At 43.8% G+C, this 15,281-nt stretch overlaps 1 protein-coding gene across 1 annotated transcript in view; it reads right to left on the bottom strand.

Annotated features, from left to right (window-relative positions):
• ADGRA1 (adhesion G protein-coupled receptor A1) overlaps nucleotides 1-12,772 on the bottom strand; it is a 307,922-nt gene extending 295,150 nt beyond the window's left edge. Inside the window, exons 1-2 of the mRNA XM_083443486.1 lie at nucleotides 12,721-12,772; nucleotides 12,233-12,546 (exon numbers count right to left, since the gene is read on the bottom strand). Coding sequence (XP_083299612.1) covers nucleotides 12,233-12,456 — 224 coding nt within the window. The 5' untranslated portion in view covers nucleotides 12,457-12,546; nucleotides 12,721-12,772. The remainder of the gene's footprint in view (nucleotides 1-12,232; nucleotides 12,547-12,720) is intronic.
• Nucleotides 12,773-15,281: the final 2,509 nt, after the last annotated feature.

The following is a 15,281-nucleotide window of genomic DNA, read 5'->3' as shown; positions in this document are numbered from 1 at the left end:
TGACCACTCACTATACAAAGATACTTATTGTACAGTATAGTAATTCTACAATCTGTCCATTTCTCCCTCCTCCCAGTAAAGCTGTCGATTGCCCTTTTGAATTAATCCATCCTGCATATTAACTAGACCAAAACAAATATGGGGATGTGTCCTCTTAGTATCTTAGTTAAGAAGAAAGTTCAACACAAATTTAACTCCATCCTTCCTTCTCTACAGCTACTATAAGTGGGTCTAAAAGCATAATTAAATTCCTACGCATGGTGAAGTGCAATTCATCATGATCCAAGGAATGACACTCCTTTCCTTGCTAATCACAGAACAGGTTGAACAAGAGTGTGCAACACTCTTCTGAAAAGGCATAGGCTGCAACTGTATGTCCACTTACCTGGGAGTAAGCCTCATGAAACGAATGTGATTTACGCAGAATAGACATGCATTGTGGGGTAAGAACTTGAATTTGTCACCAAAGTTCAAATGAAGAAAGTTATTTATGCTCCATTTCTTTTTCTAATCTAATTTTAAATCAGTGCATTTATTCATTTACTGGTTTATTTAAGGGGGAGAGATTAATTTTAGTGACAACACTACAGCCATTTTAAACAGAATTTCCACATAGATATTGGACGTTTAACTGGAAGGCAATCACCGCCCTCCATTCCAGAAAATATATACTTGGATACACTATATTTATTTGGATTATATGTACACATGGGAATTATTCTAATTGACCCACAAGATCAAGCTCGTGACTGCTGTCTAATGTAGCAAAACGTTGTGGTTTACTGTCTCAGATACTGTAAAGCATTCCTACAAATAAAAGAACACTTACAACAATAATGTAGCAATTTGCCAGATACTGTGGTTTCTGTCCCAGTCACTATGATTTCCTTACTCTTAGCTTTTGAAACCATGAAATGTTCCATGCAGCTTTCATTAGATGCGTCAACAATATTCAGCGACACTTCAACATTTGCAGAAGTGGACAGCAGAAAAGATAGACTTGGGATGTACTTATCAGGGTAAAATGGTGTCCTTTCCTGCAAAGATCCTAAGTGGGGGAAAAGGAGCCAAGAACCAGCAGCTCCCCTAACTGCCTGCAGCCCCAAATACTATAAAAATGCTTCAAGAGTCTGCTGCTACTGCATTCTGGCAGAACAACTTGCTTTTGAATAGCTTTATAATAGTTTGCACATTGTCAAAGAGAAGTCAGCCAGGTGTTTCAAATCATTTCCATTCTTTCCAGTGTGTCCCAGTGATTTAAAATATTGTTCCCAGTGTTCTAGATTAGTACTTAATTCACTCTCCTTTGCTATGCAATTTAAAACTCAGCAGATCAATAAAAGCTGATGGTGATGCTTCTTCCATAATATTCAATGGCTGGTATTTGACACACACAAGAGAGAGGGGGGGGGGGAATTAAAGAAGTAAGAAAAAACTAGGCTTCAGTTTTGAATATTCATCATTTGAGTGCTCACTTAAAACCTTTTTACTGCTTATATGAGCCACTCATGCAATTTTCCACTCACCCTTCTGGATAGAAGTAACCACTGCCTCTTGGTAAATGGAGGACCACTAAATTCATTGCACCTATCCCTCCCAAGCCACTGACCCCTCCCACTCCACTCCACGTTCTCCACTCTTGCAAAAGCTTCATCCCACGTTCCTTCCCTATCCCAGCCAATGCTGCCACTACTCTAGTGAGAAAGTGTATGCACAGTGGGAAAACTCTTGCTTACTTCCTCTACAAGGTGCATTTCATACAAGTTCATCGCACATGCAATCAAGCCATGATTGGAAATAGATTTCCAATTCACAGATAATCCTGGGTGTTGAGTGGGGAAAACAATAAGCAGGGGGAAATGCAATCTAAAATCAAAAGGTATGAAACACCAAATGAAAATATAGCAATATGGCCAAAACTAACATCCAGCCATTTCCCAAGCCTGGGTGAAAAGGTATACCTAAGGATGCCACAAAAATGCGTATAATGTAAGAGCCAAGTACACATCTGGGAGATGAATCTCAGAACTTGGGAGGAACTACTGTAAAGGCTAATACCCCTTGAACCTCCAGGGGCAACAGAACTACTAGCAGACAACACTGCAACAATCCAGGCAGTAGGCCTGGGTGATATATCGCCCAGCTCCAGTATGAGGAGCAGACCACGATGTCAGGTTCACTCAGCAGGATATCGCTGGTGAAACCGCCGCCGCTCCTAAGTCCCTCTACTAGCAGCATCTGCTGGAGGGAGTCAAGATACAGTTTGTTCCTCCCTTTGCATCTTTAAACTGCTCAACTGAGGAGTGTGCAGCTGCCCTTGCCTCAGTCGAGCAAAGGAGCCCCCAACCCGGCACTGGCTCCCACAAGCCAGTGGTGGGGTTGGAGCTCTGTGAAACTGCTCAGCTGAGGGGAACGCAGTTGCTGCTCCCTACAGTAAGCAGTAAAAGGAGCCCTGTTGCTACGCTCACTCACATGCAAATGATGAGAGCACAGGGGCTGTTTCCTCGGGGGGGGGGGGACCTTCTCTCCTCCCAGCTGAGCAGCACCAACAAGCTGCATTGTCCAAGCCCATGAGCCTAGGTGAAACCACCTCAGCTCTTGAGGTGAGAGCTGGAGCAGTTTCACCCAGTGTCTCACGGGCAGAGGCCAATGCATCCTTTCCCCTCAACATTGTGGTATATTGCCAAAGGCAATGTTTGGCTGGTGATACACTGCAATGTTGAAAAGCTGATATCGCCCAGCCCTACCAGGCAGGAGATGCCCAGAGCACTGATTCTGGAACAACTTTCAGACCTCTTTTCAATAATCCATCAGGAGATGATGAGAGCTTGGATCACAGTTGTCAAGTCTTCTCTCTCCAGGAAGGGCCCTAGAGCTGCATCAAGGAGCACCCACAAGGTGTGCAAACCTTTCCAAGACAAACTGCCTCTCCACATCTCAGACACAAGAACTTAGCACACACAACACCACCATCTTGTTGGCCCTCATGTATTGGCCCTCATTCTGTCCATTACCATCTTCAAGCATCAGTCAAGAACCTGAACAGTCTCTTCCAATTTAGCTGGAACCATGAGACAGAGTGTACCAATGACACCTCACTCTCCAAATATCGTGATGACTTTTCCCAGCAGTTTCAAGAAAATGCTAAACAGGATGGCTTATAAAATGGAGCCGTGTTGGGCACCACAGATCCTTTCCCATGGTGCAGAAAATTGCCCCTACTATTGATACCAGTTGGAACGAGCTAAACCACCACTGTGTGATGCTTTTTACACACAACCCGCAGAGTTGGTCCAGAAGAATACAGTAGTTAACTGTATCAAAAGCCACGGAGAGGTTGAGGAGAATCAACAGGAGTGCATTCCCCTGCGCCTCTTCCAACAATCAAACAGGGCAGCTTCAGTTCCGTATTTGTGTTGGAAAACAAACTGAAATGGGTCCAAATAATCTACTTCTTCTCCCAATAATCCTGCAGCTGGGCCATTTTCACTCTCTTGACAACCTTGCACAAGAAGGGGATAACTGACAGGCGATAGCTATTTAACACTTCTGGATCCCAGGAGGCCCTATTAAAGAGGGGGGATATTGCCTCCATAGTGGGAATCTGGCACCTCCCACTATGAGGCATCAATTACCCTCTGAACCCCGCCCCCACCTCTCTTTTGTGCGAGCAAAGAAACCAAGTGGGATGCCAGAGGCTTCTATCCCTAACACAATAATGCGAGAGAGAAAACTTCTATTCCCTCCTCTATTTGTCCACAGCAGGCTAGTAAAAATACTGTATTTTATTTACAAGGCTGGTGTAAATGCCAACTTCACACTTTGCATCCATATGTCCAAAAATAATGACATTCATTTTAATCTAATTAAGATGAAGATAAAATTGACAGTAGAGAATAAAGCTCTTCTATAAGCAATGGGGAGGTATTGTCCAAGCTTCCAGATTTCATATACGTACAAGAAAAATTTGTTCTCCCGGCTCACAATAACTACATTTCCTGAGAAGTGGGAGAAGAACTCCTTGTTTTACATTGTCTGAACATATGTTTGTTGGCATACTACATTTCCTGTGGTCCTATCGTGGGATGGGAATAGCTGTATCTGGTGAAGGAGCTAAAGTGTCAATGACCTTTCGTCTTTATATTCCATCCTGGATAGAGAGAGGCAAAACGAAGGCAGCTGCAGATACTTCAGGAAAGGCGAAGAGAAATGTGGGCTGCAACATAAAAGTTCCATTAGGCAAGACAGAGCCTGATCAGCTATAGAAAGAACTGAGAAGGTTCAAGTTAGAAATCCATGTTGTGAGCTGCAGTCCAGCTATTAGGGCTAGAGCCCAGAGCTCAGAGCCATAGCAGGAATGGCTCTGTGAGGCAATGAACAACTGCAGAGGACTGCAAACTAATAATACAGGAAGACTGTTAAATTGAGAGATCTGGACACAACCAGGACACTAGGAATAAGAAGTAAGTTCAGCAAGCATTAGAGGAATAAGAAAGGAGATGCCAGAAAGTTAGGGGAGATCAGATTTTTAGACAGACTGTGACACACATCACCTTGTAAGCCTTCAGACATTCTGCTTTAATGAATTACAAATAGCTTAACCATTTGTAGAAGGTCCCTTTAAAAACTGGTATGTACCATAAGCAAACTTGTGAAGTTAAAGACCACCGCCCAGAAAACCTGGAGTGCCACTGCCATTCCGTGTGCACAATACTGAGTTAGATGGACCAATGGTCTGAAGTTCAAGACAGGCAACAGGACCAGGGACTTGTTCAACCAGCAGATAAACTGGGATCAGAAACTTAAGGTGGCCTCAAGACAAGGTGCTGGGTGTTTATTTATTCAAAGCGAACTTACTGCAAACAATTTTTTAAAACGATGCCTGACATTGTCATGAATGATTGAGCACACTGGTCAGTCCTAAGAACATAAGGCAAGCCTGCTGGATCAGGCCACCGGCATTTCTAATCCAGCATCCTGACCAGTTGCCTGCCGGAAGCCTTCAAGCGAGACGCAAATGCAACAGCACTCTGACAACTTGCGGTTCCCAGGAACTGCTGTCCAGCAGTATAATGCCTCTGACCATAGACGGAGAACGTCTCCTCTTTCTCTGGAAATACAAAAACTACAGTGCAAGTTCTGCATTATCAGACTCATGGTTTGCTTCACTCCAAGCAGAAGCCAAGGTTTGTACTTTGCTTACCACTCGTAGTTTGAGAGACAAACAAGCTCTCTCTGCAATTTTCTCATAGCATGGCGCAGGGAGATGAGAGGTGGGTGCAGCTGGGCAGCTTGCACTGGAACAATGTTCAAAGCCTGCAATCCATTATTTGAGTTAGACCAAAATTTTAAACCAAGTATAATTCAAGACATAAAATTTGGGTTTACAGCAATTTAACTGATCAAAAAGTCTCATAAATATTCTATTACTTACGGGGACATAAACTAGCAATCATTACACCTTGCAACAGTAGGTTTATGGTCTTAGTGGCAATGAACTCCAACAACACTTTACTAACGTGGGCTACCATATCAATGCATGATCCATGAAGCAAAGTTGTAGCAGAGGGAAAGCAAATCTAGGTAACAAAAAAATTAAAGCCAAACATCAGCAATAAAATAAAATAAATCTACACACATACAAAAAAGTTATGACAGTAGTCAATATTTGAAACTTTATGGAACTATTTTATATTCTGCATCTATTTTACAGTCTCTATAAGTACTGGTATTGTTTTTAATATTTTTTAAAAAATGTGTATTGATTTTTAAATGAAAAGTTCTGAAGGTGGATTGACATTGGAAACTGCAAAACAAATGTTTCCATTCAACAACATACAAGAGATGAAGAAAAAGAAAAGAAGAGGATAAAATAATAAATATTAATAAATCAGTATTATGTGTGATCAAGCACTCATAGTTTGTTTCTCTCCAAATAAACTATGAGCAGAAGCCAAGAAGAAACCTTCCACCTGTGATTTGTTTGGAGAGAAACAAACCATGAGTTGATGGTTTGCATGTTAACACTAAGTCAATCCATGGGCAAAATTGAAAGCTGCATGCTGTTCATCAATAATAATAATAATAATAATAATAATAATAATAATAATAATAATAATAATTTATTTGTACCCCTGCCTCCCCGGTCAGAGCCGGGCTCAGGGCAGCTAACATCACAAAACTAACATAGTATACAAAGAACATAAAAACAGGCAACCAGTTAATTAAAATACATCTTAAAATTAGTTCACAGCAAATTAAAATCTGGATAGATGGCAGCCCACGGGTAAAATTGAGAGTGGTTAATATTCTCCAGGGCTAACTGTTATCACTGGTCTTATAATGCCTCTTTAATGTTTGTTCTTATACAGAAAGAAAAGAATCAATCTGAACCCTGACCAAAGGCCTGGTGGAACAGCTCCGTCTTACAGGCCCTGCGGAAAGATGTCAAATCCCGCAGCGCCCTGGTCTCTTGTGAGAGAGCATTCCACCAGGCCAGGACCACAGCCGTAAAGGCCCTGGCTCTGGTCAAGGCCAGTCTAATCTCCCTGGGGCCTGGGATCTTCAGGGTGTTATTATTTGCAGACCTTAAGGTCCTCCATGGGGCATACCTGGAGAGACGGACCTGTAGGTAAGAGGGTCCTAGGCCGTATAGGGCTTTAAAAAACCATGGCTCGTTTCTGACCATGGTTTACCATTACATGAAAACAAAGTCAATATCATGCACAAATATTCCCCAAGTATTCTGACATAAAGTTTAAACAAAGAAAAACTGTTTGTTTGTTTTTATTTGAGTTGCTTGCTAAAACACTATATTCTTCTGAAGCGTCAAACACATGGTACAAACATCCTAATTAAATACAGTGGAACCTCAAGTTGTTCATGTGATCCATGCAGGAGGCACATTCGCAACCTGCAGCACTTGCAACCTGCAGTGTCGCGTCTGCGCATGCGCGGGTCGTGATTCTGCGCTTCTGCACATGCGCCAAAACCAGGAAGTAACCCATTCCAGTATTTCTGGGTTCGTCGCGTTGCGCAACCCGAAAACGCATAACCTGAAGCATCTGTAACCCAAGGTACCACTGTGCACTAGTGACCTTCAGCAGAAGACAATAAAATATTTTCTAGCAATAATGCTAGTAGTTAAGCATATTGCAGCAGTTATGGTATCACTTGTTTTAGAAACAGCTGACGTCAGAATTTAATAAATGTTTGCAGGTGCTCTATTTTGTTAGAGTTGGTGGCCAAGGGAAAAAGGTACAGTCATCTCAATAGCCAAACACTTAATAATCATGGTATGGAACCTGACATAGTCATGCTTAGAGTAACTCTACTGAAATTCCATCATTTTCAATGGTCTGGTCTAAGCATAACTAAATCTAGAGCCAACCTAATATATGGAATAAAAAACTAGCATATCAGTGGGAAACACTTTCCTCAAATACTTTTACAAAATAAAATAAAAAATGCTTTGAAAATCCATACTGCTAAAATTGAAGAGTTTCCATTTCTAGAGTCATGAATTATTAGGCAGAATGGCATGCATGGAGAATATTTTAAACAAAATACCCTTTTAAACATCAATAAGGCAGAGCAGCTGCCTAATCGTCTCAGTTGGGTTCAACTGCCAGTGCACTTCTTTAATTTATGGGGTCTCACATTCAACAGCCCAGACAATCATAAGATGTACAGTTTCTCAAACCTGTTAATTCAAATCAAGGTTGCAAAGCTCTCTTGACACTCAAACGCAAGATAATGGCCTACATTTGCAAACTATTTACCAGCAGTTATGTTTAATCCTGCCATGTGCATTTGACTCAACTTAAAGGAGAAATGAAACCATAAATTCCTTTCCCTCCAATACACCAGCTTTGTTAGCTGACTAAGCATATCCCATTGTATAATAGTTATGCAGTTTACTATTATTAGTGTGAGTAGTGGAATCTACCACAATCTTAACCTTCATCTATCCTATATTTTGGAAAGTTGTTTGCCGGTTTGCTATGTCTTTGGACACCTCTTAAGGTATGGTCACCAAACTTTGCACGTCAGTTCCTGAGATCATGGAGCAGGTTTTCTTCTATTCTGAATCAATATGCCATTTTGATTCAAAGACTCAACCTTTCAAAACTGCACAGATTTTAACCACTGGTTTCAAAACTGCCCTGAGCTTTTGTTTTCTTAGAATTCTCAAGTAATGCCAGGTACAAGACCGCTAGTAGATAAATAGTAAGGTAAAAGGGTAAAGGTACCCCTGCCCGTACGTGCCAGTCGTGTCCGACTCTAGGGTTGTGCGCCCATCTCACTTAAGATGCCGGGGGCCAGCGCTGTCCGGAGACACTTCCGGGTCACGTGGCCAGTGTGACGAAGCTGCTCTGGCGAGCTAGCACCAGCGCAGCGCACGGAAACGCCGTTTACCTTCCCACTATAAAGCGGTACCTATTTATCTACTTGCACTTAGGGGTGCTTTTGAACTGCTAGGTGGGCAGGAGCTGGGACCGAACGACGGGAGCTCACCCCGCCGTGGGGATTCGAACTGCTGACCATGCGATCGGCAAGCCCTAGGCGCTGAGGTTTTACCCACAGCACCACCCGCGTTCCTCTAGCACTCTGCTACAAAAAACCCTCTCACTGTTCAAAACAAAATGGGTCTTTCAACCACTTTCCAACTATTTGTTTGCCAGAGAACATATTATTCTTATGTTGCAGATAGACATCCCTTGCAAAGTCAGTAATATGGTAGAGGTACAGCTGCCAGTGTACCCATCTGAGTCTACTTATTTCCTGATGCAGCAGTTCTTATGCTTTGGCCAGTCAGCCTAGTTTTGCATGGAAATATCACCTAAGAAAAAAGTAATCTTGATTTATTACAACAGTATTGAAGGTTTTTTTTTTATTACTGGATAAAATGGTTTCTAAGCTTTTAAAAGGTGCTATTGCATCTGTAACACACATTTATTTTGTTCACCCCCTCTATTTTCAGTTTGTTAAAACAATCTGAGAAGTTATGTTCCATATGCTGCAGCTCCTTCTCCATGGGCCAATAAAACTGAATGGAAACAGACACTGTCTGCATGAAAATGCTCTTTCCCAGCTCTTCCATTCAGCTAGAAAAACATATCTATGGACACTAGTGTTTGCGCTTTTTATCACCAATTTCTGCAGCTGGCCAAATGTCACACAAGTGTAATTTAATTCACCATAAACACTTCCTCTGCAGAAAGTATTTGACACTTTCAATCAAACTGTCAGCCACATGTTCAGCTACTGAAACAGGCATTTCCTTCCTTTCATTTACTCAGATTATTGTTTAAACTTCCATTTCATAGCCCAATATTAGTTTTTAATTAATACTTTCAAAAGTTATGTGTACATTAAAAATGTTCACAAAATGTAAAGTAAACTGATTTAAAAGATCTAAAGGGATTTCTAAATGTGAAATACAATAAATGCATTTGTCATTTCCATGATGCAATGAATTTTTGAAAAAAATTGGTGTTTTTATAGTACAGAAGATCGGATAAAGTGTCAGCAAGTGGACAGTTACTATATATTTGTTTGCCTTTCATCGTAGGAGTTCAACTGCCCCCCCCCCCATCAACCAGCCCACTTGTTTTCTAATATAACAGTCCTATAGGGAATAGTATCAAATTTGTAAAATGTGTTGCATTCAATAGCTGGAAACAAAAAACATATACAAGTTTACTAGATAAATATATGCCAGACACTGTATTCCTAAGCATGTTTATACGGAAATAAGTTAAATTGAAACGAATGGCTGTCACATCCAAATAAACACTGTTCAGAACTGGGATGCAAGAAATCTGACCCAATGCTTCCATGTTTTCAGAATAAAGCGAGGAGAGTCTGTTCTTCACATGTGGCATTTTGTTTTCAGAAACTTGTTAACTGGTGGAGAAAGTTCACATGTAGCACAACTGTATGCGTATATACTCGTAAGACTTGTCGTGTTCAGTGAGATTTACTCCTAACTAGGTGTGCATAAGACCGCAGCCCAATATACTGAGAGTGTGTTTCATACTACACAAGCAAGTTGGAATGTTGTATGGTTAAGATAATAAAAACACGACGATAATGCTAAATCATATGGTTTTATGGTGTTGTGTATAATATTTCAGAAGGGTTGCAGACAGTTCCAAATGCAGTTGGCACATCTGTACCTTAATGAGGAAGAGGTTCCCAGATGAATAGTAAGAACAGCGTAATATTCAACAGCTTTCACAAAAAGTTGTGTACCAGAACACAGAGTACAGCTGTACATGTCCAAGCACAAGCCCCACAGATGTTGCAAATTATTATCTTTTCCACTTCCCTCTCTAAAAAGTGCTGAATTTAAGAGAAAAGTCCAGCAAGGGCTGGAAATGTTCACAGCATGAATTGTCAACAAATAGATTTGGTAGTACAGGATGAGTTCCATGAAGGTATGATTTAGGGAGCAAAGTTAGACAATTTGGAATACTTGGGCCTATTAGTAGTAAATTACATTAGCCCATTTTTGCAATTCATTCAACAAACCAGTTGAGATTTCTTTTACAAAACAAACTCTTTTTGCTGCAGTCCTAAACACATTTACCTGGAAGTAACTTCCACTAAACTTGACAGAGTTACATAGATATGCAATAGCACTGTATGCACCCCTAAACCCTACTTACGTTGGGGTACATTATCTTAAAGTCTAACACTTTAGTCTTAATTGGGCTTTGGGTCAAACTTTAAGTATAGGCTTTATGTCAATAAGACTACAGTGAGATTTAAACCTAAGTACTTCAGCTTAGCTGTGAAGTGGATCAGCCTGTTAATTTACAGCCCCGGTCCATATTTTCTTAGATGTCAAGTCCCAGTGGTTTCAGTGAGAAACTTCCAAGTAAATACACTTATGAATGCAGGCTTATGTTCATTTTTAGTTTATGCAACAGGCACAAATAGCTAGAAGAGTACATGCTGGGTCAAAAAGAGCGGGGGTGGGGGGGAGCTTCTGGCAAGCTCCAAACAGTTAAAGTGGGCATCTAAAAATATGGACAGTATATCTCATTTCTCAAATCCAGTTAAGGGAAGGCCATCAATTTCAGTAAACAGCCCTTATTATGCAGGGCATTTTTGTCTGTTATCTTTAGGGTCTGAAATTATCCGCTGTCAGATTTAAAGATGCCTCAGTTGATATAATATGCATTGTGGAAGTATTATTTGCAAAACCACTGGGCAAGGCAGTGTGCAATTTACTTCGCAGTACATAGCGCTCCCCCAAAAGCAAGCAAAAAGCGACCAAGAGTTTCCAGAAAGGGAAGCAAATACAAACTCCTAGTAGACAAGCCTTTAGAAATGCAGACGAGCCAAAAGTTTAGAAATCACCATCTGACCTGAGCCCTCCATAGTAATTTGCATTTATGAAAGATGCACCAGGCTGCTATTCATTCCTCGCTTCCTCCACACCACAACATACCTGGAGTTTCTTCCTGTCAAACTTCTATTGCAAGGAGGCAGAAGACACAGGTCACTTAAGGGCTCACTATGCAAACTATTAGCGTGGCATCTCTTTGCTAGGTGAGACTGTCATTTGTCAACTGAGAAGGAAGCATCAAGTTTTCCTGTGACCCTGAGAAAACTAAGATTCTTACATTGGAATTTCATTACCAAATCCCAGATCTTTCAGGTGTGCCTCCCGGTTGCCACCCTCCCCCGATTTTACAAACACGTAATTTCCATTAAGTATGTCCATTCTGCAGAGAAGTGTGTGTACGACAGCCGGTCCACCTTAGTTCTAGGGGAGCTCTTGCGTCGCTTGCTCCAGTCCCCTGCAGCCCGCTCCGCCCGAGGCAGCCCCCTTTGACAGCTGGATTGCCTTTCAACCACACCGCCACCCCTCGCCACTCCTGCATGCCTGAAAGCGCAGCGCGCCTTCATGGTGCCGAATGCCAACGGGCGTCCCTTTGGAAAAGGACGGTACCTAACCCAAACATGGAAGGGAGGGAGGGGGTCCTCAAATGCGCCCCTTCCCTACGCACAAGGTAGCCGCAAGAACGCTCCACTGAAGCGGCAGCACAGGGAGCATCCTGAAGCTCCATCTGACAACCTGTAAAAGAAAAACAGGCTTGTCTCTGAGCATGTGCAGAGTTTCCCTCCCGCGCGCCCCGCACCCGAGATTAGAACTCCAGGCAGATTAGAGACCCGACCCTTAGGAGCCCCCCGAGCTCGCGCTCGCTCCGTTACTCACAGGGACACGGTGCGGTTGGGCAACAAGGCGGGCTGCAAAGTTTCCACCAACTCGCCTCCGCTGCAGACAACTTTGATGCGGACGGTCTGCCGGCCGGGTCCCTTGGAGCGCTCGGCGGTACACAGGCAGCTGTCCACGACCAGGTCCGGGCAGTTGCGGTTGGCCGCCGACAGCCCCGCCACGGCGGCCGCCACCAGGCAGAGGCAGCAGCACAGCCCTTGCATGGCGAGGGGGGCGGGCGGCGGCGGCGGCGCCTCGGCTGCTCTCCTGCGCTTGGGTGGCTGCAGAGGGAAAAGAGGAGGAGGAGGCGGCAGCTGCTGTGGCTGCTGCTGAGGCGCTCATGGCATGGTCGGCGCGCCGCCGGCACAGGGGGCTCGCTGCCCACCACCACGCCTCCTCCGCCCTCTCGCAGTGGGGCATAGGCGGGGAGGCGCCCCCTCGGCCGGGCAGCGCCGCGGGGCGGACCCCAGCGCCGCCGCCACCGCCACAAACTTGGCTCTCTCCCTCTTCGCCACGCCGCCCGCCTCTCGGCTCCTCGCCGGAATAGTAATGCCTCCCTCTCTCCCTCACGCCAAAGTGTCGCTGAGGTGGAGGGAAAAGGTTGGCCGCGCCTCCTCCTCCCCGGCCGGGGACATCCCGCCAGGAGGGGGCAGCAATGGCGTCAGGGCGCGCCACCCGCCCCGGCGAGGCGGCGGAGAGGAAAGGGCCGCGGCCAGCGCCTTGGGAGCGCTTCGGACGCGTTCTTCGCGCCCTTTTCCCGCCTGCTCGCTGGAGAGAGGGGTCTGTCAGAGGAGGCGCCGCGGAGCAAGAAGTCCCGAGTTGCCGAGGGAAAGAGTCACAGGTGAGCCTGCCGAGAGGCAGGCACACCTGTGGGAAGGGACTCTTGTTTCTGGAGCAGGGCGAGCAAGAGGGGTGGCGACTCACAGTGCCGGATTTACATCTGAGCTAAACAAGTTATAGCTTAGGGGCCCCCAAAAAATTAAAGGAAAAAAATACTGGATGTACATTAACAAAATATAAGATAAAAAATAAATAAAATAAAACCTACATGCAGCAACAGTGTTTTGTGTTGTGTAGGCTCCTATGATGTAAGTAATGGCCCCACTTGCTAGCCTCCTCCCTAAAATATCACTGGTTTGCTCGTTTCTATATACAGTGGTACCTCTGGTTACATACGCTTCAGGTTACAGACTCTGCAAACCCAGAAATAGTGCTTCAGGTTAAGAACTTTGCTTCAGGATGAGAACAGAAATCGGGCTCCGGCGACACGGCAGCAGCAGGAGGCCCCATTAGCTAAAGTGGTGCTTCAGGTTAAGAACAGTTTCAGGTTAAGAATGGACCTCCGGAACGAATTAAGTACTTAACCTGAGGTACCACTGTATAGGGTGTCTACATTTTGCATGGACTGGTTGCATGGCACCATGTGCAAATAACTTTAGATGCCTATTATGTAGCTATATGCTACCATATAGCATATATTAAACACAAAAACAGCAATAATTTGTTGTTGGCAAAGGACAGCTGGACATATAAAGGGCCCCATTACCTTCAGTAGCTTAGGGCCCATCAAACCTAAATCCGGACCTGGCAACTCAGAAGTCTGGTCGCGTTGAGTGGGGCTTGCTCCCACTGAGACATATGTAGGTTTGGGCCCTAAGGCTTCTTAATGTTGCCACACTGAGCAGTAAATGGGTGTCACCTGGTCCACCGTCCAGCCATTCCCATGATGAAGGTAGAATGAGGAAGTTTGAGACACGACTTTAAGGAGCAGAACAACCTCTTGCAGTGAATAAATTGGAATCTTGTATATTATTTGCATGCCACCGGAGTCTTCCGAGTGGTGCGGGAAGCTTAATAATGCTTGAGGAAACTGCGGAGACTGTGGTGTCTTTAGGCTATATGGTTTATTTGCACATATATGCAACCCCTGAGTCTACGATGAAGGGGTCCGCTTCCATAGCCACGGATTCCAGCAGAAATCAGCCATGGCTCTCACTATGCCTTTCCATAGATACAGCTTTGGCATCCAGCTTCTAGCTCACATCACTCACTTCTCCAGCCTTTGGTCATTCCAATTAACAGGCAGTTGAGGAAAGGAAGCCCACCCATTTGTTTTCTGGCACAGAGCCACTCCCTTTGTTCCCTTAATTACCCATCCTTAGTGGGCCATTACCAGGCAGGCCTGGCAATTCCAACAACTGGAAGGGGGACCCAGGCATTAGAAGGGTCTTAACCTATGGCCTACTCCCTACAAAAAAACCCCCTCATAACACTATGTTTTGTGTGCTAACAGGATATAATGGGAACAGTTGGGTTATGTGGTATGATCCTTCAAAAAGGAACAATCCTCCAAACAACATTTTAGTGTGTAACCAACAACACGTGGGATATGAAAAGTACCTGTTATCTACCCACTCAGCTTCAGCTGCTCCCTGTAAGGGTTCCAAGGTGCCTAGACATCAAATTTAAATTTAAATATGGAATCCAGGGAGGGAGGGAGGGAGGGAGGTCTGAAAGGTTCAAAAGAACCTTGTATTTGAATGTTTGAAAAGGTTATGTTTTATATGTATAAAATTATTAAAAACCTAACTTAAAAAATATTTTTTAAAAAAAAAAAACCACATGGCTGGGAAAGTAGGATTGCATCCACTTGTTCTATCCTCACCATCTAGCCGCCCATCTTTTCTTTTAAAAAAGGGCTGATTCCAGAGGCGGCATAGAAGATCCAGAGTGTGTCAGTGCTTGCAGTGTCCTATGTGATTGATACTGGTATGAGGCCCAGAAGAATGAGGGCCTGGTGTCCAGCACCACACCGCCTGCCTATATCAGGAGCAAGAATCTGGCCCAGCATTCCATGCTCAGCAGAAACAATAACAGTGGAAGAGAAATAACGACAACTTTGTTTATATAGTGACACACACATTGTCGCCAACTGATACACAAGATACTGTATAAACAATAAAATACTTGCAGTTCTTACATCAATAACAAAGTCACATAAAATATTAAAACACTTTTTTAAAGGGTGAAGGAAGAGAATATATTCTAA

The sequence above is a fragment of the Podarcis tiliguerta genome (genome assembly GCF_965153285.1).
Source record: "Podarcis tiliguerta genome assembly, chromosome: 5".
Classification (NCBI taxonomy): domain Eukaryota; kingdom Metazoa; phylum Chordata; class Lepidosauria; order Squamata; family Lacertidae; genus Podarcis; species Podarcis tiliguerta.
Note: the sequence above shows the minus strand (reverse complement) of the source record. Positions and strands in the feature narration are given on the sequence as shown.